At 39.8% G+C, this 22,622-nt stretch overlaps 1 protein-coding gene across 1 annotated transcript; it reads right to left on the bottom strand.

Moving 5' to 3' along the window:
• Positions 1-380: 380 nt before the first annotated feature.
• Positions 381-20,271, bottom strand: si:ch211-57n23.4 (immunoglobulin superfamily DCC subclass member 3). Its single transcript, XM_062410354.1, has 14 exons — positions 20,223-20,271; positions 12,723-13,028; positions 11,613-11,757; positions 11,105-11,235; positions 10,416-10,553; positions 10,156-10,314; positions 4,695-4,860; positions 3,290-3,540; positions 3,013-3,177; positions 2,049-2,237; positions 1,587-1,700; positions 1,143-1,269; positions 906-1,020; positions 381-462 (listed from the first exon to the last, which is right to left on the bottom strand). Exons 1-14 carry the CDS (start codon positions 20,269-20,271, stop codon positions 388-390), a joined length of 2,130 nt encoding a protein of 709 aa, XP_062266338.1. The 3' UTR covers positions 381-387.
• Positions 20,272-22,622: the final 2,351 nt, after the last annotated feature.

Here is a 22,622-nt window from a genome sequence, read left to right as displayed (position 1 = left end):
AATATGATATTTTGGTTATGGAACAGACTCCCACTGGGAAGGTGACATGAGTGTTGATGGTGTACACACTGAAAGAATATGACTGGGCCTGATCTGGAGTGGCAATGCTTTCTGAAGGCTTTTTTCAACATGTGCACATGCACAGGCAATAAAGGCAACAAACAGGCATTGGTTTAAGGTAGGGCTGGGGAATTGGGGGAAGGGGCAAAGGACCAGTATTTTAGCTTTGTCACAGTATTCTGTTATAATTTTGTGTAGGTTACTCTTAGGTTATCAGCAGCAGGCTTTGGGGAGACTAAACCTATGACTGGCCTCTATAAAAGATCAGGAGTGGGGTGGGGTCAGGGGTTTGTGTGGGGGCATTAACGTTGCTACCATTGACCAGTGTTAGCCAGGGCCCATGCCAGGTAAACCTGATGACTGCTGCTCAATGATGACCTGGCACTGCGCTGGACAGACCACCTGCTCACAAGAAGAGGCACAACAGCAAGACAGGAGGAGACAGGAGAGAAGAAAGACCAGGGGTCAGATATCATTCAAGTATAGTATTTATATGAGATTTCCTCTTTCTAGCCACTGTGCCACTGTGAAAAGTACCTATATTTACTCACAGTGTGTTCGCTTAAATTACCATATAACAAAAGGACAAATAAAATGGGCTAAAAAGTAATGTCATGTATTGACTCACCAGTGTTGGTGTCATAAACATATAAAACTGTTGGTGATTACTGGGAGGAAAGATTGATACATTCTGTAGATATGGTGGCAACAAGCTCACACCTCAGAAGTCTACATGTCCATTTATGTCAAATAATTATTTTCAAGTCTCTACTTAAAGAAAGATAATGAAAGATAAATGAAATGTTTGAATAAATTCGAACAAGCTGCATATTCTGAGTGACTACCTCAGGCACTGACTCCATTCTGGAGCAGTTTGCTTCATCTTTAAGGTTTCCGACGTGTCCTGTGTTGTTCCTCGGGACAGACCAGCTGTCCTGAGTTCCTTTACTGCAAACAAAGCTGCAAACAGGTTCGGATTACAAATACATATTCTGTTTGACTGTTTACAGTTTACAACATAGCTGGAGGATAATTCATGTGGGATTATAATTCCGTGAAATTTAACAAGAGATAGGATTTACCTGCGATGGTATCCAAACACGAGAAATAGAACGCAGAAGATGATGCAGGCGGTGCCAATATGGATGCCAATGATGATGCTGCCCAGAGAGGCCTCTCCATCCCTGCACTGACACAGACTGTCCCCACCTGGAAACAAACATAACACTAATGTGGAACATGCTACTGATGGAAAATAGCTAAACTGTTAATCCTACATCCTGGCACATACAGAGGGGCTACAAGTCTGAAACCTCTTTCAGGACAGAGATTTGAAAAAAGACATTTAATGAAATCAAAGTTGAATATTTTTCCCAACATGCAAGTCTCTGATAAAACATGATAAAGTAGGATGTGAATTAGCAAATGTGGATTTACTAATTCAAATATGATCATCCTTTCATGTTGCAGATGCAGTCGGAGCAAATGCTGAAAGCTCTTCCTGGACACTGTGTGGTCCTACTCACCATTGTTTGGGTCACTGGCTCCTTCCTCTCCCAGTGATACCAGTCTCTTGGAACAATCACTCTCCCCATTTCCATTGTAGGCCACCAGTTTGATTTCATACACTAGACCCGGTTCTGAACAACATAAAATATATGAAATAATATTCAACCACATCATGAAACAGAATATAGAACTAGAAGTAGGACATCGCAGGTGTACTTGGATTTGTTACACTGAGGTTGTACTTTGGTGCCTGTGTTCTAATGCAGTCTATGACCACTTTGTTTTAGATTATACATAAGATCAAATACCCTACATTTCATAATTTATGGTTTAGTCTCTTTCTTTTTCCATATGGGACTGTTTGATTCTGTTGTTTTCTAACCTGCTGTTTAGGTCAAATAGATTATTGTGAGAAGGACCAGAGGATTTCATAATATAATCACATATTCTGATGCAGCTACACACAACTACACACTCACCCATGTTTGAGATGGTGTGGGCATTAATGTGACAGGGCAGCTGGATGGGTCCCTGGAAGTCAGCATTGGGGACCTTGCGGTAGGACAACCTGAAGCCCTCAGCCTTGCCAGCCTTACTGGGCAGCTCCCAGAGGACCTGCACAGCACTGGAATTCACCACCTTGGTGAAGAAGGAGGGAGGGGTTGGGACTGTATAGAGAGCAGAGATAGAAAAAAGAGAGGAATGAGAGAATGATACGAACAAACCTAACTGTCCTCCCATTAGAGGATGAACGACAGCCGAACATAAAAAGCACAAATCAGACAGCGAAAGCTTAAGAAATATTTTACAATTGAATCAGTTAACTGCACTACAGTAATTCCTCGATAAACAGACTTATAAACTTGATATCATTTTTTGGGTTAATTGAATCTGCATTTCTGTCATTGCTTCAATGGTTGCATTATGGACATTTTAACCATCAGATGGAAATCACATCTGATTTTTTATACAAAAATAACAAATCTTACACAAGAAACCCATTTTTACATCATTCAAGGCTGACCAGGCCATGATTAGGTACAATATTTCCCACCAGTTTCTATCAACCTTAACACATCAATTTCATACATTACGTATGTTTAAATAGTTACAGTTTGAATCTTCTATCACTTTCATGATAACTAACTCTACAAAACTTTAGCTCGCACTCTACTGAGGCCTCATATTAAAATGCATTTCTCAACACAGAATCATTTTCTAGGAGTTCTTAGTCAATCTAATCCACTTAGATTCCTGTCAGACACGTTAATGTGACTGTTGCACAAGATCATGTGACATATGAGCCTGAATGTCAACATGTCTAATAGTACGGCACATGCTGATGTAGACATGAGTTAACATTTTTGACCCAGTCATTTAAAAATATAACGGATAGCTTTCTGTGACATATTTACTATTAATAATTGTGTGTCATGTTCTTACCTCCACCTAGTGTTGTAGCCACCACAGTGTGGGACTGCTGGCTGGCTCCCAGAGGAGAGTAGGCCTTCAGGTAGAGGGAGTAAGTGGTGGCTGGTTCCAGGTTGGTAATGTCATGTTGGAATTTTCCTTTACTTATAGCTTCCTGCAGCTCCAGACTGTCAGGCTCTGAATCACACACCGACATACAGTAAGTTTTTTTTATAATTATGTAATATTACTGTTCAATTTGAAGTATGATTGATATTTCACAGTAGACTCTGTGTGGGCTGACCCTCACCTCCTGTCTTGCGGATGTGCAGAACATAACCAATGATGCTGTCAGTCACGTCTGAGGGCGGTTGGATCCATGTTATCTGTAGCGCAATTGTGGACAGGACGCTGACTTTGAAGCCCTCAGGGGCAGCAGGTAGGTCTTTACTCTGGACCACAGCCAAACGTGCGCTGGCCTGGTTGGTCCCGGCACTGTTCTCGGCGATGCACTGGTAAATGGCCTCATCCTCTGAACTGATCCGGGTCAGAGCCAGAGTGCTGCACAACCAACATTTCAGTTTACAACACATTACTTCATTGCTCCTCACAAATTATTAAAAATATAAATACCACATCTCATATAAAATTCTGGCATGAAAAAAATGTCAACTTAATTAAAGGTATTAGCAGAAGAATTTACCATAAACATTAACATTAAAATACAGGTTGGGTCAGTTTGATTATTATTATGAATGATATAATTACTTGATTCATGTTAAAGCATTGATGTATGAGTAGCATATTATTATTACTGTTGCTGTTGCAGGTGGAGCAGATTTGACCAACTCCAGTTTTATATACAGGCTTATAGGGATGCCTGATAAATCTGAGAGGTCATGAGATGATTCATGGTGGAGGGAAAACAAAAACATTTCTGATGCTGTTTTCAGTTTATGGACTTGACATGGAACTCTCCAATCTTTGATATCTAGTTGAATATTTGACCATTTGAACCTTTACTGAAATAAAAAACATGTGAGGAATTTAGAGGGAAAATTCACTATTTGTTGAAGCTGAACATATTAAAACTTGCCAACGCTGCATTCATTTTCTACTCCAGTATTTGGATTATCACGCCTGCTAGGAACATATTTAAAAATTATAAAGTTAAGTAGAAGACAAAAATACGATATTGATGAATCCCTGGACTGTGTCTGCAACTGTCTCTTCTGCAGGATAAGATAAGCACACCTCTTCTATACAGTTTTTTTCTCCGACAAAGCAATATCGTTTGTTCAAGAGTTAAACTACAATGTCCATATAACATTGCAAATGAACTGTGGGCTGTAATACATGTTCAATAGCAGACCACAAAGAGATCATCAGAAGACATTCAGAGTCCAACAGGCTCAGTAAAATATTCTCTGCAGTACTGCCACCATGTGGTCAAACTGTGAAATTCAGATATGAAAAAAAGCTGATTTATATAGTGAGAGTTGACTAACACAGATGTTGTTTTTTACAGACTTTGCCTGTCATGACATAATCCAGTTCAACAACAACACAGTACTCTGATGCCTCTGTCTTTGTGTTGCTACGAACGTTATATTTCTAATCAAGATGTTCCTCAAATGAAATGATACTGTCACTGACTAGGTCAAGTGGATTCAGACTTTCCATGTTTCTCGAAGTTTTTGATTTTAAAGATCTACCTGTTGTTGTTGGTCAGCTTGACATTGTTTCCAGGCAACAGGACCTTGCCGTTCTTCAGCCAGATGAGGTGAGGCTCTGGGACACCCTGGGCCACACAGCTGAACACAACACTGCCCCCTGCTGGTTTGGACACAGACTGCGGCCACTGAAGGAACTCTGGGGGAGCTGAGTAGGAGCAAAGAGGACAATGGGATAATAATTATAAAAGGTAATAATAAGTATTTATGCATTCATCTATCTATCTATCTATCTATCTATCTATCTATCTATCTATCTATCTATCTATCTATCTATCTATCTATCTATCTGTTTGTTTATTTTGAACCATGGTTGAATTAGTATCCTTGGTGAGAACTGGTAACATGGTAAAAAGCAATGAGACTCATGCTATGTTACGCACTGTTAAACATACCTTGTTCAGTGATGGTGAACTTTAATTGTTTGAGCTGTATGATTTTAGTGGTATTATTATAACATATTTTATTTGTAGTTTTAAATGCAAACTGAATTGACCATCTTATTATCTTATAAAGTTGAAAGTTTCAGGATTTTCATGAAACCCTTCAAAACTAAAATTAATATAAAGAGAGATGGTTAAACTTCCATAAACTGTATGTAAAGCATAACATGATGTCAGCTGTGATCAGCAGTAATATAAAATATATGTTTGTAGTAAATTATCCCAGTAGGATGTTTGTTCAGTGTTCAGTTCCTTCATTTTAAAATCAGATTATGTGCTCCGTGTCTGTGTGTGTGTGTGTGTGTGTGTGTGTGTGGGGGGGGGGGTATTCATTATTTAGCTGTCCACCCCTTCATCTGTTCAGTCATCCCACCACCATGCCTAGAAGGTACCAGGCTTCCTCAGCTGACCGTTTATCAACCGATCTATACTCAGTATTGATGAGTGATTCTGGTGACCTTAGCTTTACCTGTGCCTCACACATCTTATTATATCTTATTAGCTCCTATTGTCTGCAGCCTGTAATGGGGGCTTCTGTCCCCTGCTGAGATATTTAATGATCATAGATAGATTTTCTATCTTATCAATGTTTTATTTGAATCATAAAACTGAGCATCATATTTTAGTCACTCAGTTGTGTCTCTCAATTGTCACCCAAGCACAAGTCGACAAGTATTAGCATTAGATGTAACTAACTAAACACATAAAAGATAGATAATATATAATAATAATATTCTATAGCAAAAAAAGAATACTGCATGATCTGGTCCTATTCTAGAAATTGTTGGCGCTTTATTCATACTACTTAGTGGTTTTAGAAACAAGAATGCATAATTTAGATAATATGTGAGTAAAATCTTAATTCAAACTAAAATTGTTAAACATTTATTTTGTTCACTCTTAACCATCATCTGTACTTGAGCTAATCACATCTGTAAATGTGGTTTTACTTTTCAGCATAGAATAGGAAATGACCTGTTTTCTCATTCTGAATTCCTGTCAGTGATAAACACCCTTTATTATCATAATTCATACATTTGTGTTAATCTGTTTATTTGGACATATAAAAATACAGAGCATTCTATTGATGAAAAACCAAAACTCTGCATTGAATGAGATATGACATTTGTATATTTTTGCCAACACATTTGGGAAAGAGGTAATGTTGCTTAGTGTGTGATACTTGGTCCTGATTTACATAAAACATGAAGATCTGCAGCTCATCTTGTCTGGCAAACATGTGGACAAAATATTTGTTGCAGTCAATGCATTCTCCAAAATGGCTGGTCACCCTTTGAGTGTATCTCTACATGGCGACACCATGGTTGCCCTCATGGTGCCCGTCCATCTGCTAGGATCCTATCCATCTTCAAGCCCTCCATAATTAACCCTGAGACCACGCCTCCTTTTCCCTCCACCTCCTCATGTGTCTGTTGTGACTTCAGAACCTTCTCCCTCCCTCCAACTGTTTCCATAGACACACTCTGAATCCTCCTGTCAAGGTCAGGGGTCAGAGGTCAGAGGTTGCCAGTCATTCTTCATCTCCTTTCCCTTTTTCTTTGCATCCCCCTCCTGCACCTTGTGCCCTGACGTGACTGTCTCTACATTTTGTGCTCTTTGTCCCTCTGGCCATCGTGATGATCGTGACCACAGAGAAAGACTCTAACCTTCACACTGAAACACAGCCGGCAGCCAGTCACTGATCCCCACTGAACTTGACTCCAGATGAAAAATAAAACATCCACCTTCACTATGAGTCATTTTGCCTCTGTATATTTGAACCTCAAGCTGTTACAACTGAATTGTAGGTCAATACTCTTACTAAAGACTAACGAAACCAGAGAAAATATTTTCCAAAATTAACCATAAACCTTTTATCGACATGCATCCAAGTGTTTCAAAACCCATTTAATAAGGTGTTTTTCTATTTCAAATTACATTTGGTATATTCTGTCTTTCTTATTTACTGGGGACTCACTAAGGGCCAGTACTAATCACAGTATAATCAGAAATAATTCTGTGGTTGTATGTCGTGCATTTTTTGTTCAATCTATGGAAATATTAGTTTTAAGAGCAATTTTTTTTAACTTGTGCACAAATGTAATCACTAGAAGCTTTATTGATTGTTATTTTTGTGTCCATCCCAGTACATTTGTATATAAAAACCTCAACAGTGAAACTTCTGTTTTCTCCCTATGTGACCTCAACACGATACACTGTTATGTGTGCACAATTATTATATTAAATTCTTTTTTTTATACAACTGGATCTACCATGGGTTCTTTTGACATGATCCTTCAATAGGATCTAGTTTTGGATGCTCCACTGTAGAATAATGAGGAAGCTTTAACCACATTGTGGGTGGTCATGTTGCCAGATGACCAAAGCATAAAGGCCTTTTTTTCCCCCAACCTCAAAACCAGAGCAAACTGATCAATAAATTGATGAATATATTAGAGATCAGTGCCTCCTCTCCTCCCATACACCTGAGACACTGCCAATCACTGAGTGTGTGACAGCAGGAAGTATTGATTGATGTGGTCAGATAAACCTGGAATTGAAGGAAAGCTTAATTACGAATATGATGTCACTGAGATTAAAAGACATCTAATATAATAAGCGTCAGTCCATTCTTTTTGTCCTTGATTCATATATCAGGGCTTTGGTTCAGGTGGTTGAGAAGCACCACAGCATACTGTTTGGTAGTATTGTGTGAATGTGTGACTTGTAAAGCACTTGGAACTGTCGTGAGAATTACTCAGTCAGTAAGTCATATTGTAGAGGATCCAGAATAAAATGTCCTCCTAACCCACTGTCAGCTCTTTGAGATTAAAATCAGAAAACAGCTGAGTCAGGGCAATAGAAGAAATGTGTGCATTTGGATGATTTTTTCCAGTTTAATATAAATCATTACCTAATTAATATAATGTATATTATGTTTATAATTCAGACCGAAACAGTTCTACCTGTAACTTTGATGACTTATTACATTTCACATTTTTATGTTTGTGCAATGTTATGCTTTGATTATAACATTTTCCTGTTTCTTACAAATACCCCCAATATGAGTTAATGGATTACCACTTAAAGGTTAACAGTGGAAAAAGAAGTACTCAGGCCCTTCACTTCAGTAAAAATACAAATACCTCAATGACGAAACACACCTTTATCTTCTTATCTTATCTTATATTATAACATGTGTGAATGGTATTGATGGATTAAGATACAAACACCATTAATTCCCTCACTCTCATCTTCACTGTATCTCTGTCTGTACGAGTGTGTTTGCGGACACGTAAAATGTAGGTTTTTAGCATTTGTAGCAAATCAGGTTTCACTCCCACGACTTACAGGAACAAATTTCATCGTACAGAGAAACCAGGGACGCTCCATAAATCTGCAAGCTGCTAACTGAGCAGGTTTCAGGACAGCCAGTGAAGAAACAGCAAATGACAGTGAGAAATATAAGTGCCCTGTGTATATGGACATCTATAGGATGATGGATGAATCCATGTCATAGGGAGCTACCACCCCCCCCCCCACACACACACACACACACACACTCACACTCACACACATAGCTGATCACTGGTGTTAGCCTTTTTTGTGAGAAAGGAACTGGAAGGGGTGTGCATATGTGCAAAGAAGGTGGGGAGGGGTTTCCCACCATCAGTGTCACCACACAACTAGCATAGGCTCCCAGCCTCCACCCCCACTAAACAGCCAGGGGCAAAGGTGAGAAGACAGCTCTGGTATTGACCCTTTCCACCCGCTCCCCTCACCACCACTGCCAGTTAATACGGTCAATTGCACACACACACACACATGCAGGATACTATATTAAACAACGGCTGCAACAATGCCTGCACATTTGCCAGAGCATCTGTTTCTTTTTTTTTGTGATTATCTGACAATCTTCACGTTTATGTAAAATTTTATATTTATTAGCCTTGCTTTGTCAAAAGTCACAAATTAAAGACATTCTAGAAAAAAATTTCCTGTCTTTCTTTTACATTGTGTTGACAGGTTAAAGAAGATGCTGTAAATTACTCAGTAGTAATAATGATCTTTACAAACAAGACAGTGTTTAACTGAGGCATCCTCAGACTTGTTGGTGGGCTAAACTCATCTTCCTATTACTGTATCATGGCAGTAGCCAGAGCAATGAGATCCCAAGCTACGGAAATGTTGGGTCTTACTTAGGTTTACATCCTTCTCTCACACGTACAATAGTGTCTCTCAAGTTACTCCTTATATTTAATAGTCTTTGCACTATAAATTCATAGTTTTTAGACAATATTCCTCTTCAAGAATTAGTGTCAGACCATACTTAAGGTTCAGGCTACATCCATACTACAGCGTTTACAATTAAAAACCCTCTCTGTCTACACAAGCTTTTTGGCTCCATATCATTGTTAATCCCCGTCCATACTAACAAGCCTGAAAACACACATCACATGACCGATCACGTACACCGGGCATGTGCTTGCAGGTGTAAACAGGCTAAATTTGATTGTTAGGTGCAGAAAGAGCTAGACTACAAATGGGAGGCAGGAATGGCAAAATGGTATCTCCAAGATGCTGTTACATCGTGTTACAGTGACACACAAGCAACTGTGTCACTGTAAGATACTGCTCACATACTTCTTAGTTTTATCAGCTTTTAAACTCCGGAGTAGTGTGGACACCAGGCATATCCCTAGCAGAATTGATGCAGTCTCAATGTACAACATAGTAAAATGGATGTGGAATACATTTCCAGAAGAAAGACCTGTTACAAGTATGAAGTTTGATCCATATGATGGTAAGATGAAATGTTGACAGAATTTTTTTTAACTTTGCTAATAATTTGTGGAAATTCATAATCTCTATGTATTTCTGAACTGCTGTTTATTGCTGTGGAAAACTGTTCCTTGCAAACAAAACACCTCATCTCTAAAGTTAGATACCCAAAAATATGTGGCCACAAAATTGGTGCAGTGATCTCTGTTGGTCCTCACCTTGCACCACAAGTCGGCCGAGTGCTGTGCGTCTAATTCTGGTGCCAGGCCGATTGGCAGCACACACATACACACCAGAGTGTTGCAAGGACACATCTGAGATCATCAGGTTCCCTGTACCCAGAACCTGGATACCCTCCACCCCAATAGAGCGCCCATCTGATGGATACAGAAATAGAGAGAGTGAGTTAAAAGTTAATGCATGCTGATTGCAATTAAATAATCCTCCTTCCACCATATGAATGTGATTAGATTGTTACCTAGCCTGCTCCAGGAAACTATGGGCCTTGGGTTTCCAGTGGCTATGCATTCCAAGATGGCCGTCTGATGGACAGTGATGGTTAGATTCTGAGGTCCTGACAAGATGAATGGCTCCTTGTAGAGTCTGGGAGCTCCACCTGCAAAAAGAGGGAAGAACCAGAGTGAATGTGGATTAAATGAAAAATAAACAAGGTACAAAGATGATGAATAGTATGGATCTGCAGTCTATCTTCCACCATTCTACTTTCACACTGTGTCACACAGCGGCTGATAAGATTACTATTGAAAATGCTTTGGAAAGCACTTGTGCATTGCATGTCCCTTAGACTGAATCAGATGTTTCTAAACAAGTGATTAAGGTTGTATTACCATATCACTACATTATTTGACATTAAAATTTAGATGGCGTTTATTGTGTACCATTTGTGTCAATCTGCTGTTTATAAACCAGCCCACTTGCCGGATGGACCTTTCCCTCATACCAAACAAACTAGAAAAGATTATATATAAAAACTTGTCAGCTTTGGTGATTTGATATAATTTGGTTTTAGATGTAACAGCCAGAATGTTGAGGAGTCTGGGGTGTACTAGAGTGAAGAATTATGTGAGTAGAGCACTTAAACTTGTTCACTCCAAAGACACTTCTCTGACCACTTGTATGTAACATGCTTCATCTGTGTCCACCTACCAGTGACATTGAGAATGGCCTCATGGCTATAGCGAGTATTGGCCGGGTTGGTGGCGACACATCGGAAAATCCCAGCGTCCACCTGCCTCACACCTGTCACCTGGAGAATACCCATTGGAAGCAGAGTGTACCTGGACAGGGAGTAGATGGGAGGTCAGTGTACACAGGAGGATTATTCCATCACTCATTCCTCTCGTCAGTTCAGGGTGCAAACAAACATCAAAAAGACTGTGGAGATCTGGATCGTGTTGTAGGAGTAGGTTGTATGGGTGTTGAGGATGTACACTGAGATTCTTCAAGTCTAGCATTGGTTGTTTTTTTGACAGAGAGGTAGTGAATGTTCAGCTCACAACATCATTAGCATGGTTAGCATGCATTAGTGCTGAGGGAAAATTGTGCTTGTTTACGTGGAGGTTGCTTTCACCCTGAACATCCCAGGGTAAAGCTCTAACATACCTATTTACCAGTGCAGAGTTCCACACTGTAGTGTATGTGTGCATGGTGTTACCTGTTCTCAGTGGTGTTGAGTGTTACTCTGTCTCTCTCCCAGGTGATCTTGGCCTCAGGTACCCCATTAATCTGACACTGGAAACGAGCAACGCTTCCCTCATCCACAGCCATGGACACAGGGTGGGTGTGGAACTTAGGAAGAGCTAAAGAGTAGAAGACACAAAGATCAGCTTCAGTCAAGAAAATACTGCACATGGATATTGTAACGTAACAGAAAGGACCTACTCTACTCACTAAATCATTCTACTAGTGGTAGTTGGCACAATTAAGCCTGTAAAAAGCACCTGCATGAGGTCTTCTCTGATTCTGAAGGAACCTGGTCATCTCTAGGAAAATTACTCCAATGAGATGTTCAAATTCAAAAGAAATTTGATCTGTTTAGCCCATATTCACAAATCACAATTTCTCTCATATAATGTGAGGAATCCTCTGCCCCTAAACACTCAATTAGAACATGATATCATAAGGTTATTTTGTTTTCATTTCAGTTTGAGTTTGGCTACGGATTTATAATAGAAGCTCTGCCTGACAAATTGTGGTTGTTGAGTTTTAGGACCTATAAGTTTTGCAGAAGGTCGACAAAAACATGCATACAAAAGGGATCCAGTGTCTTTCGAGCATGACCTTCAAACGGGACTAAATTCTTGGCTGTGTTTCTACAATTTTTATTTTTCATTTAATTTTTTCAAACTCTGTCCTCAACACTGTTCAGTTTCCTGACATTAACCATGCTGATGGTTAATGTAATGCTGATGGTTAACCATGCTGATGGTTAATGTGTGTTAAATCTGTTAGCAGTGACACCTTCAAAGTAAGGATCTTCTAACATGTTCATGTTAATTCATCCATGTAGTTTACATCGATCAGGGCTCTGCATTTAATTATGATTTAATGGGATACAACTAAAAAGTGTGTTTGAGTTGATTAGTAGATTCTATCTCGTCAGGGTTTTAATTGCAGAGCCATTAAATTACATTTCTCTTTTTTTTTGTGCAGACAGATTCTCAACACATGAGTGAATGACCAGCAGTTATACATCATAAGAAAAAGTAAGTCACAAGAATTATACAACTATTTATTGTGTTGTGATGCACTGTCAGACACTTACATGCCAAGAGAACTTTGGCTTTGCGGCTGATCAGCATGCCATAGCGATTTTGGGCAGCACAGTCGTACTCGCCCATATCCGCATCGCTCCCCTCTCTGCGTTTCTGGAAGCTCTGAATGAACAGGGTGCCATTCGCCAGCACCTGAACCCGTGGACTTGTGGGTATAGGCACACCGTTTTTACGCCACGTCACCATGATCGGTTCCTCACCCTGCACCCCACAGTCAAGCATTAGAGGCTGATCTCTTACTGCAATCACATCACTGGGCTCCAGCAGGAAAGAGAGTTCTGAGGCCAGACAGCCACCTGCAGACAGGAGACAGAGACAGACGGGTTATCAGAGAGAGGCTAAGAGTTTGATTAAAATGATCACATGTACATTACCAGAGGACCTTTCAAATTACGCTTTAGTGTTGGGAACCCCTCTTACTCCCACTCCTGTGTCAAAATGCATCTTCAAAATAGCAAGTTTTCAGCTAACATGATTAAGAAGGACATTTAATCTTAGATACCTTTTTGATAAAAATATTGTGAAAGGTACAATGTCTGAAATGTCACAAGCAAACTCAGATCTTTATTAAAGGGTCAGTGTGTACAATTTTGTGACATCTAGTGGTTGGTAGATGTCGAATGTTTCAGCTGAATACACGAAGGCCAACATGTAAAAAACATGGTGTCCTTCGTAGAGAGGACCCCTGCTGATGTAAATGTAAAGCATTTATATATAAAGGGCACATTCTAGATTTAAGAAAACAACAATTCGTACAATTTACTCAATAACATACTAAGAAAAACATCACTTGGGTTATTTAAAATTGAATTTCTACCAATAGATCCCTTCCACCTAAATCCTGCACACTGAATCTTTAGCTTTTTAACAGATTGCCAGTATTCTTTCTGTAGTTTTAGTACAGCTCGTAAATATGGCTCGTAAACAACTGACTTCAATCTGAACTTGATACAAATGTCATAGTTGGCACATTTCATGTTAATGTGGAATGACTTATTCATGGGAGAGCAACCTTGAACTGTTGGGGTTTTTGTCAATACATTGAAACAAATGATGGTGGATCATAAAGCTTCAACCCCTCAAACAAACAAACATCCCATGATACCATAGACAATAGCATGGTCATCTTGGTCAAACACCAATCATCAGGGAAGTCTTCACCAGTTAGTCCTCACTCAACAAAAATCATCTAATTTGATTGATGCTGCATTTGATTTTGAAGCCTATAATTCTTTCACGGAAGAAGAGCCTCAATGGATGCTGAATGCCAGCAAACCATCTAGACAGAGAGGAAAACGACAATGGCCAAGCTGGAGAGAAGAAGACTGGCAAGGATTGCAGAGGTCAAGTTAAGGGAGCCTCCATTGAAGCTGGGACCATTTGTGACAATAGTATTGTGACAATGCTTATTTGCACCCAATCCCCAGTAACCTCTGTAAAATCTCCTATCAGCCAACATGCACCCAAGGGCACCATCTGCCCTTCTTATGCATCCCCCTACCCCTCCCTTCTCTTCCAACCCTTTCAGATCCATCTCTGAGGTGACTTTCCCATGCCACCAGACCTCTCTTTGTCACCCTTGTCCCCACTCCTCCATGACCTTGGTGACGCTTCCAGTCTTCCCTGTTTTCTTTCAGTCTTTTCTGGTGTTAATGCTCTCATATGCAAAGAGCCTTGAACTCTGGCATCCACCACTTTCCTCCCCAGCTGTGAAGCAGTAACAATGTATTTGGACTTGAACCTGGACAATCACTGTCGCTTTGGAGGCTTGCATCTGTTCAGACACATATACCCTGTCCTGCCACACAGACAGCATTTATTGTTGTCAAGACACCATCAAGCACAACATCCCACAAATTAACTTGACTTCAGATGTTTTCTGTCTTTTTATTCCCAGTTAGGTTCAGTTCCACTGTGGAGACCAGTTGATGCTTCAGTTATTGAACATTATTGTCCGGATACATTAATAAATTCACACAGATTTGTTTTATTATAACCAAAGTAACAAAATACATAAAAGTGTTTTTAGCCTGCATGGTACCTGGTAACTAGCATTATGGAGGAAGGAACCCCAGGGATAAAATCTAACATTTCAATAGATTCCACCAACTTCAGCACATGAAAATGATGTAGCTCAATAGATAAAATGCCCCCTCACTAGTTACATTGAGAAAAAATACTTTCTTCTGAGTTGTGGACCCACAAGAAAGTAGGGGCAGAGGTATCAAAGCATCTACAAACCACAGAGGTGGTTATTATCTATAATAATAATATAGTTTCTCTGGAACTGAGCATGTTGATAGCTCTTTGTTGAAAAGTAAATGATGCAATGAGTCTATCAAATTAAAGTCACTAACAATACAGTGATAGGGCACAAGCACAGCTTTAACATACAGCAGAGATGTTCCCTGTGCTTATGTTCTGTAATTTGCATTTAAGTGTTACATTAAGAAATTAGCATGTCCTCCTTCTAATGGAACCCCTACCCTTCCACCACCAGCAGATGCAGTCAGCAGAAGGGATTGAGGATCTAATGGTCAGCTGTGTCTGGACAGGCTGATAGAACCCTGCAGCCCCTGAGCCTCCCCTTCCTCAGGCTTGGTAATGAAATCCAGGGCTCCCAAGGGGAGACTTGCGTTGCATTATGTGGCCATGATTATCAAACACACAGTGTTGGTTACTATAAGGCCTAAAAGGCCAGAGATAATGTGGCATCTAGTACGCACAGGGTAGAGTGACCACTCATACAAAATGATAACCTAGGCTTTAGATGAGTCTCAATTATGACAAAACTTCAGATAAACATAACTCAATTTACGGTAATGTAGCAAAGATAACGTAATATTAAATAGCATAACACAACTTAAGGGGGCACAAAAAGTTTCTGAGAGGTTTTCTTTATATTTGCACCAGTGGATTGTATCATCATATCCTATTCCAAAAAACCTTACTATCAGAGAATGGAGTTACAAGTGCATTAAAGACACAACTAATTTACTCCCTTTAAACAGTCCTGCAATAATCTCATAATTTGTTATGCACATTTTGTTGACACTGTGTCAGAGAACAGTCGATTCAACATTTTGTGTCTTGGTTGGTTTTCTGTACAATGTGGTACATAATATCATATCAATGGGCTGTTTCACCAGTAGGACTATCTACCTGTATTAGATCACATTACATTGTAAAGGTGCACCATATAAACTCAATACCAGTTTTGAGCTTACCTGTGATATTTGTGCCCCAACCCATTGCATTGCCATATAATCTATCACATTTAGTTTCTAGAGTGAAAGTTCAAATTCCAAATGATTCTCTCCATCAAGATGAATGATGGAAGATAACAGTAAAAAAACCAAAGGATGTCAGACAACAACCTTTAAGGCAACTTCAGACTGGAGGAGTTAAATATATCCTATAAAAGTTCCAACAAGCTGAAACTGCATGAAGTGTGATTAAGTGCATAACATTGGAGATTGAATCATTTTCACTATAGGGGTGGGACTATAATGACATTTTTTTTAGAGGAGGGGGCTGTCTAGAAACCCCAACAATAGCACCATGTGCTTGCAACCCCTAGCCCCTCAGAGGTCATGGGAGAGTAAGAGGTGCGGAGGGTGGATGTGTAGATGAGGGGGTGAGGGGTGGGAAGGGTAGATTGTGTCCAGTCTGTGGTACTATCCCAGCCCTCCACTGCTATTGTTCAGTGAAACCACTGCACATGAACTTCACAGGCTTCTGTCCAGCCCCCATAAAAAAGGGACAGAGAAAGAGGAATTGTCGAGATGACCATATAAGAATCTTCTCATCAATATCTTTGCTCTCCTCTCTTGTCATTTCTATTCTATGGACAGCTTGGTAGAAATGCAGAGATTTGAGACAGGACTGACAACTAGAATGAAGTAGTGCAATATCTCATATTAACCCTTTTATAATGGACCAGAGAATAGGCTTCAAAAGGTTAGGCTTGGAGGTTCATATTTAATATATTTATTCCCCCCCTTAATAAATACCCTTTACAAATTAACAAATCTAAGCTAATTCATTTTTTTTATTATGTACTGTATAAAATATTCTAACATTTCCCATTCTTTTTTCCCCCTTGCCAAAGTCCTTTTCCTCTATTCTGTCTGTTTACAGAGGGAAAGGTTTTTGATTGAATGTAGACTAAAAGTTTGGGCAGGAAAATGGGAATATGTGGGCAAACATAAAACCAACGTTTCCTCCTTTGTCCTCCAAGTACATGTATTGGGAACCTTTTTCTGATCAAGAACCATTTCAATACTTACAACTTACAAGAGCCAAATTGAACACATCACACTATCCTCTCTAATGTGATGGCTGGAATTGCATCTGTTTGGTGAAGAGTTGGTGATGATGATGCGAACAGGATGTCAACCTCAGCAGTGATCCCTCACACACTAAAGTCCAGTATTTGTAATGTCAAAGGCCAGAGAGATTTTTTTTTACATTTCTAGTGTGCTCATGCGTTTCTGTGTTTTGTTTTCAATAGTACATTCTCGGACAGTTCGGCAAGATAAACTGAAATTTAGCTCACCACAAATTACACACTGGTATATCTTGTACTTTAACGAAAAATAATGTTTGCTGATTTAATCAGTGAGGGAGGAATGAGCTGACTGAGTAGGACAGATACAGAGTGGAGAAGTGAGCAGCCAGGTGATGTGGTCAATCGGACTGGTCAGAGACAGAGAGCAGCTGCAGGATCACTAGAGGTCACATTAGATAAATGAGACCTGCAATCTAGCAGGACAATAACAGTAGTAGAGAGACAGATGTCTATGGTTTATTTAAGCTCATTAGGGACGGTTTCCACAGTTATATCACTAATTAATTCTTCAGGAAATTTTGCTACTCCACCAATGGCTAAAGCAATCTGTTATCATGAGTTTTCATCCCCATTTGCCATTTAACAATTAAAAATATATTTTTAATTGTTGATGGGCTAGGGGTTAGTTTTGGTGATTGCTTTGTTGTTCATAGCAACATTGTAGTTTATCCTTTAATTTTCTTCTTATACAATTTGTCATCTATAGGGGGTGTTCAGTCATTGTGGCCACTGCTGCTCCTGCTAAGTGTTCCTATTCTGTTCACTCTGAGAAAAAACAACTTTATGCTTTTTAAGAAACCAAGTGTTTGTTTAAAATTCAGTGTGTCTCTAAAGACTTACCAATTAAATTGGGATTACATATGACTGTGGGAGATTGCGAATAGATGAGACTGATATTGCTCTTTGGCTTTTTGTATACGGCTAAGGACACTTTAGAGAAATAACATCGGCTGCTGTGCAGGTGTTTGTGTGTATCTTTTTCATTTGTTTGCCATTACAAAGTAAAAATCTTTTTTGGAGTAATCTTCTAATATAGAAGAATGAACTACTACTGAAGTACTATTAATTGCCATTCATTTAAGAAAATCATATTTTATCATTAAATATGTCAACTCACTTAGTACATACAATTTACAACCCAACATTACAGAGAAGGTTTTTAGAAAAACTACAAAACTTGTGATGGATGGTAGTCTGATGGTTTTGGTGCTGTTGATGGTCAAACATATGATGATCATGCACAACGACTTATTGTGCAGGAAATGTACTGGTCATGATCATACTATAACTATTGGTAAAACAGATGAGTATTTATACACGTGGACATATCCATCCTGTCTGGAAGGAGAAAAGGCATGGACTGTACAAATGCAGTAGTGAACAGTTTTGAAAGATGTTAAATTGACTCATTAAGGTTCAGAGCATTCAAGCAATATGTGCTTATTAGCACCTCATATAGTCAGCTCAGTGTTGGATGAGGGCCCTCTAAAAAATTTCACATCAGCTTCATAATCATATCTCTGCATGTTTTGAATCCTGTTAGCTTTGGCCTAAACTCTCTACAGATTGAGACATTGACCTGTTTTCATTCACACTGCAGGGAATGCCAGTCACCACAGGGTCTTTGTGTCTCCGCTGTAGATGACCAAGGGGTATTTCTGTTGGCCTATTCCTTCATGGCCACTGTGTGTGTGTGTGTCGTCAGTATATATGGGTTGGGGGTTGTTGAGGACACGGTCATGGGCAGCTGTCAGGGGGATTACCTTTTATACATATATCTTTAATAAGGTCTCAATCTAAGTGCCGACTGAGGGCAGTGTTATGTAGATGAGGGTACGAGGGTCAAGTCAGGCTTCAGGGAGGAGGGGTTAGAGTAGGGGGGTGGTTATTGTGTCCCTGGTCTGCCCTTCCCCAAACTGCTCCACTGACCATGATGACTCAGAGCCCTACCCCCTCTAAGAGGTTAGAGGTCACTGACTCTAACCCCACACGGCTGTCTGACCTAAACACAGAGCCACCAACACCGTCTGTTCTGCTTTCCACTAATGCAAAGCTGTTTGGTTGTCTCTTGAATATAGATTTAAGTTGCCATCTAAATCTGTGAGTTATTTCGAAAGTTATGTAATGATCATTAATTATTAAAACTGGAAAAATAACATTCAGATGTAAACCATTACTGCAGGTTTAATAGGTGAAAGCCTAATTACAAACAGTTTCTGAAGTTTTGATTTGCACTTCACAGCTTTCCTTGGATGCGGCCTGTTTAAATAATATTTCCAGTAGTATTTGAGTGGACCGTGATTTATTTTTTGATATTTGTACTACTCTTTCTTGACTACCTCGCTCAGGTTAACCGTGTTGATAACCGTTTGAATTGCCAATTGGATTATTTAATATTTATGCAAGTTAAATTGTTAATACTTATGATAACCAATTTAGACCACAGCTATCCCCTGGCCAAGTTAACAAATATTCTTTAGTGCTTGAGATTTAAATGGACTTTGATGCATGTTTACATTTTTATCCCAATTTGGGTTGAGTGTTCATTCTTGATCTTAGAAATAGTCAACTGATGATAAATTCTTATCATTTGGGTCATCAAGCTTGCCTTCGAGGAAGGCCCCGAGATGTGCCTAAATGCTCAGGAAAGACTAATTGGAATTATGGTTGTGGTAAGCTAAAGTTAATACCTAGAAATGTACCAACACTGTGAGTTGGCATTTTGTGCATATTTATGCAGTGATAATCAATTCACACCCATGTCAATATTGACAAAAGCTTGCATCTTGACTAAGATGACATCCATTCCTTGTTGATAATTTGTGAACTATTAATTAAAACCACAATTCAAGAATTATAATACAGTCATAACAAGCACTGGTTGAACGGAGAGAAGATTAAACTTAGTGGCAGGTTTTATAGAGATCAGTATTGAGGGACCTGTTGTTGGTGATGGTTATTGATTTCAGTTTGAAAATGTGTTGGAGCTGACTGAAAGTCAAAGTCAAAGCTGGAACAGTACAGGCTCCAGCAGCATTTTCTGCTCTCTGAACTTGATCTCTGTTCATTCAGCTCCCATCCTTCACTCATACACATGAACTAAGCTACACTGTGAATTTAAAATATAAACTGTACTTACCTAGACAGTAGAAGGATGCCAGGCAGATGAGAAGGAGTCTTGGTATCATTTTGGTTATCTTCCTTCCAGCTGTCAGGATGTTAAAGCTTCTTACACTTAGAACCCTCAAAAATCAAAACACATTGATAAAAAGTAATCCAAATCCAAAATGTTTTATTCTGTATCCTCCAACGGTATCTTCTTTGGTAAAAAAGCTATAAAAAATATATAGCTTTTAATAAAGCATTGCAATTCTTTAGATTCCCTGGTCCAGCGTTTGGCCCACAGAAGGCTGCTGGTCATGTCCAAAGAATAAGGAGGACACCTCGACCAGTACGGACTCATGAGTTATTTAGCGTCATTGTTGTCAGTGAATAGACACTGATATAGCAGCTTTCACCGGCCTCTAGCAGGTTACTCTCCTAAGAACCAATCAGAGCCTTGGAGTGATTGAGGGGTGGTAGCTCAGCCTGCAAGGCACAATTGATATTCATTTAAACAGGGGGATGCTGGCCAACTCCTCTAGACCCATCACCCCATCCAAGCACTTGATGGCCCAGCTGTGGCCTGAGCTGGACATACTGATCCCATCTAGGCTGAAGGAGTGCCCCCTGACCCTGAGCAGATTTCAGTCAATATAAAGACTGCACATAACCGCCAAATACACATGAAATGCAATCCTTAAAAAAACTCTACTTTGTCAAAGTTTATTGTCACATGCACCAATGACAGAGTCATCGGAGCAGTGAAATTCTTGTGATCTGGCAGGCAGCATCTACGCAGTAGACAGGCTTTTTACAAAATAATGACATACCATATAACATATAACATAGTAAAATGAAGCAGCAGTTTAGAGGGTGAAGGAGTGGGGAATATTAAATTAAATAATAAGAATATATGTGTAGTAAGTACCTACATTAAGTGTGACCTGAGATCTTGTGACCTGGCAGGCAACATCTTCTTAGTAGACGGGTTTTTACAAAATAAAAAAAATAACCTACCATATAACATATAACATATAACATAGCAAAATGAAGCAGCAGTTTACCGGTTGAAGGAGTGGGGAATATTAAAAAATTAAATAAAAAATATGGATATATATGTAGTAAGTATGTAGTAAGTATGACCTGTGATCTTGTGACCTGGCAGGCAACATCTACGCAGTAGACGGGCTTTACAAAATAAAATAAAGAAATAACATAACATATAACATATAACATATAACAATAATATGAATATATGTGTAGTAAGTGTATTTGTATGGGTGGTGGAGCAGAATGTACATGGTAACTGTTCAGAGGGTCAGTGTTGCTGATTCAAAAGCCTTACGGCCTGGGGGAAGAAGCTGTTTTCTAGTCTGGTAGTCCGTGCTCAGATGCTCCGGTAACGTCTGCCAGACGGCAGCAGTGTGAGAAGTACACAGCCTGAGTGGCTGTGGTCCTTTATTATCTTCAGTGCTTTTCTCAGGCATCTTGTGTTGTAGATGCCTTGCACGGAAGGGAGATGGCAGCCGATGATACGCTCCGCTGTCTTCACCACCCTCTGCAGGGCCTTGCGATCAGCAGCGGAGCAGCTACCATTCCAGGCAGTGATGCAGCCTGAGAGGATGCTCTCAATGGTGCACCTGTAAAAGTTTATAAGTATTTTTGCAGCCATACCAAACTTCTTGAGTCTCCTTAGGAAGTAAAGTCGCTTTTGTGCAGTTTTCAATGCAGAGTCCGCTTGTTTGGACCAGGTCATGACATCCGGGATGAGCACTCCGAGGAACTTGAACTCAGAGACTCTTTCCACCACAGCTCCATCGATTTGTATCGGATCGTGAACCCCCCTCTGCAGCTTCCTGAAGTCCACGATCATCTCCTTGGTCTTGCAGACATTGAGAGACAGGTTGTTCTTTTGGCACCATGTTGCCAAGCCCCTTACCTCATCTCTATAGGCGGTCTCATCGTTGTTACAGATGAGGGCCAGGTGGTGTTAATTTCAGAATCAGAATCAGAATCAGAATTCTTTTTATTGCCTTGTATATTTTCACATACAGGAAATTGCCTTGGTGTGGTTGGTGCACTTTACAAACAACAATATAAAAACAACAATATAGAGCAATATAAACATCAATATAAAAAACAACAATATCGAAAAAATAATATATACAGTAAATGTGTTGTGTGCGGTTTTAAGGTGCAAAGATTGGTGGTAGTGCCAATAATGTAGTGTTATAAATTATGTGCGAGGGTGGGGGGGGGGGGGGTCAGCAGAGTCAGTGTGATGGGGGGGGCTTGTTTGTGAGCCCCACTGCCATGGGGAAAAAGCTGTTCAGGTGACGCGAGGTTTTAGTCCTGACGGCCCGGAACCTTTTCCCAGATGGAAGTCTCTGGAACAGGTGGTGACCGGGATGGGAAGGATCAGCGATGATCTTGCCTG

Source organism: Platichthys flesus, chromosome 17 (assembly GCF_949316205.1).
Source record: "Platichthys flesus chromosome 17, fPlaFle2.1, whole genome shotgun sequence".
NCBI lineage: Eukaryota > Metazoa > Chordata > Actinopteri > Pleuronectiformes > Pleuronectidae > Platichthys > Platichthys flesus.
The sequence above is the reverse complement of the archived record's forward strand: the minus strand, read 5'-3'. Positions and strand labels throughout refer to the sequence as shown.

Bases quoted from the DNA above. Each gene is read 5' to 3' on its own strand.
- si:ch211-57n23.4 (XM_062410354.1), bottom strand. From the start codon at position 20,271: ATGATACCAAGACTCCTTCTCATCTGCCTGGCATCCTTCTACTGTCTA. The intron at 10,315-10,415 runs GTAACAATCTAA...TGTATCCATCAG, and splicing joins AGTTTCCTGGAGCAGGCTAG to ATGGGCGCTCTATTGGGGTG. The intron at 4,861-10,155 runs GTGAGGACCAAC...GCTCCTACTCAG, and splicing joins CGGCCGACTTGTGGTGCAAG to CTCCCCCAGAGTTCCTTCAG.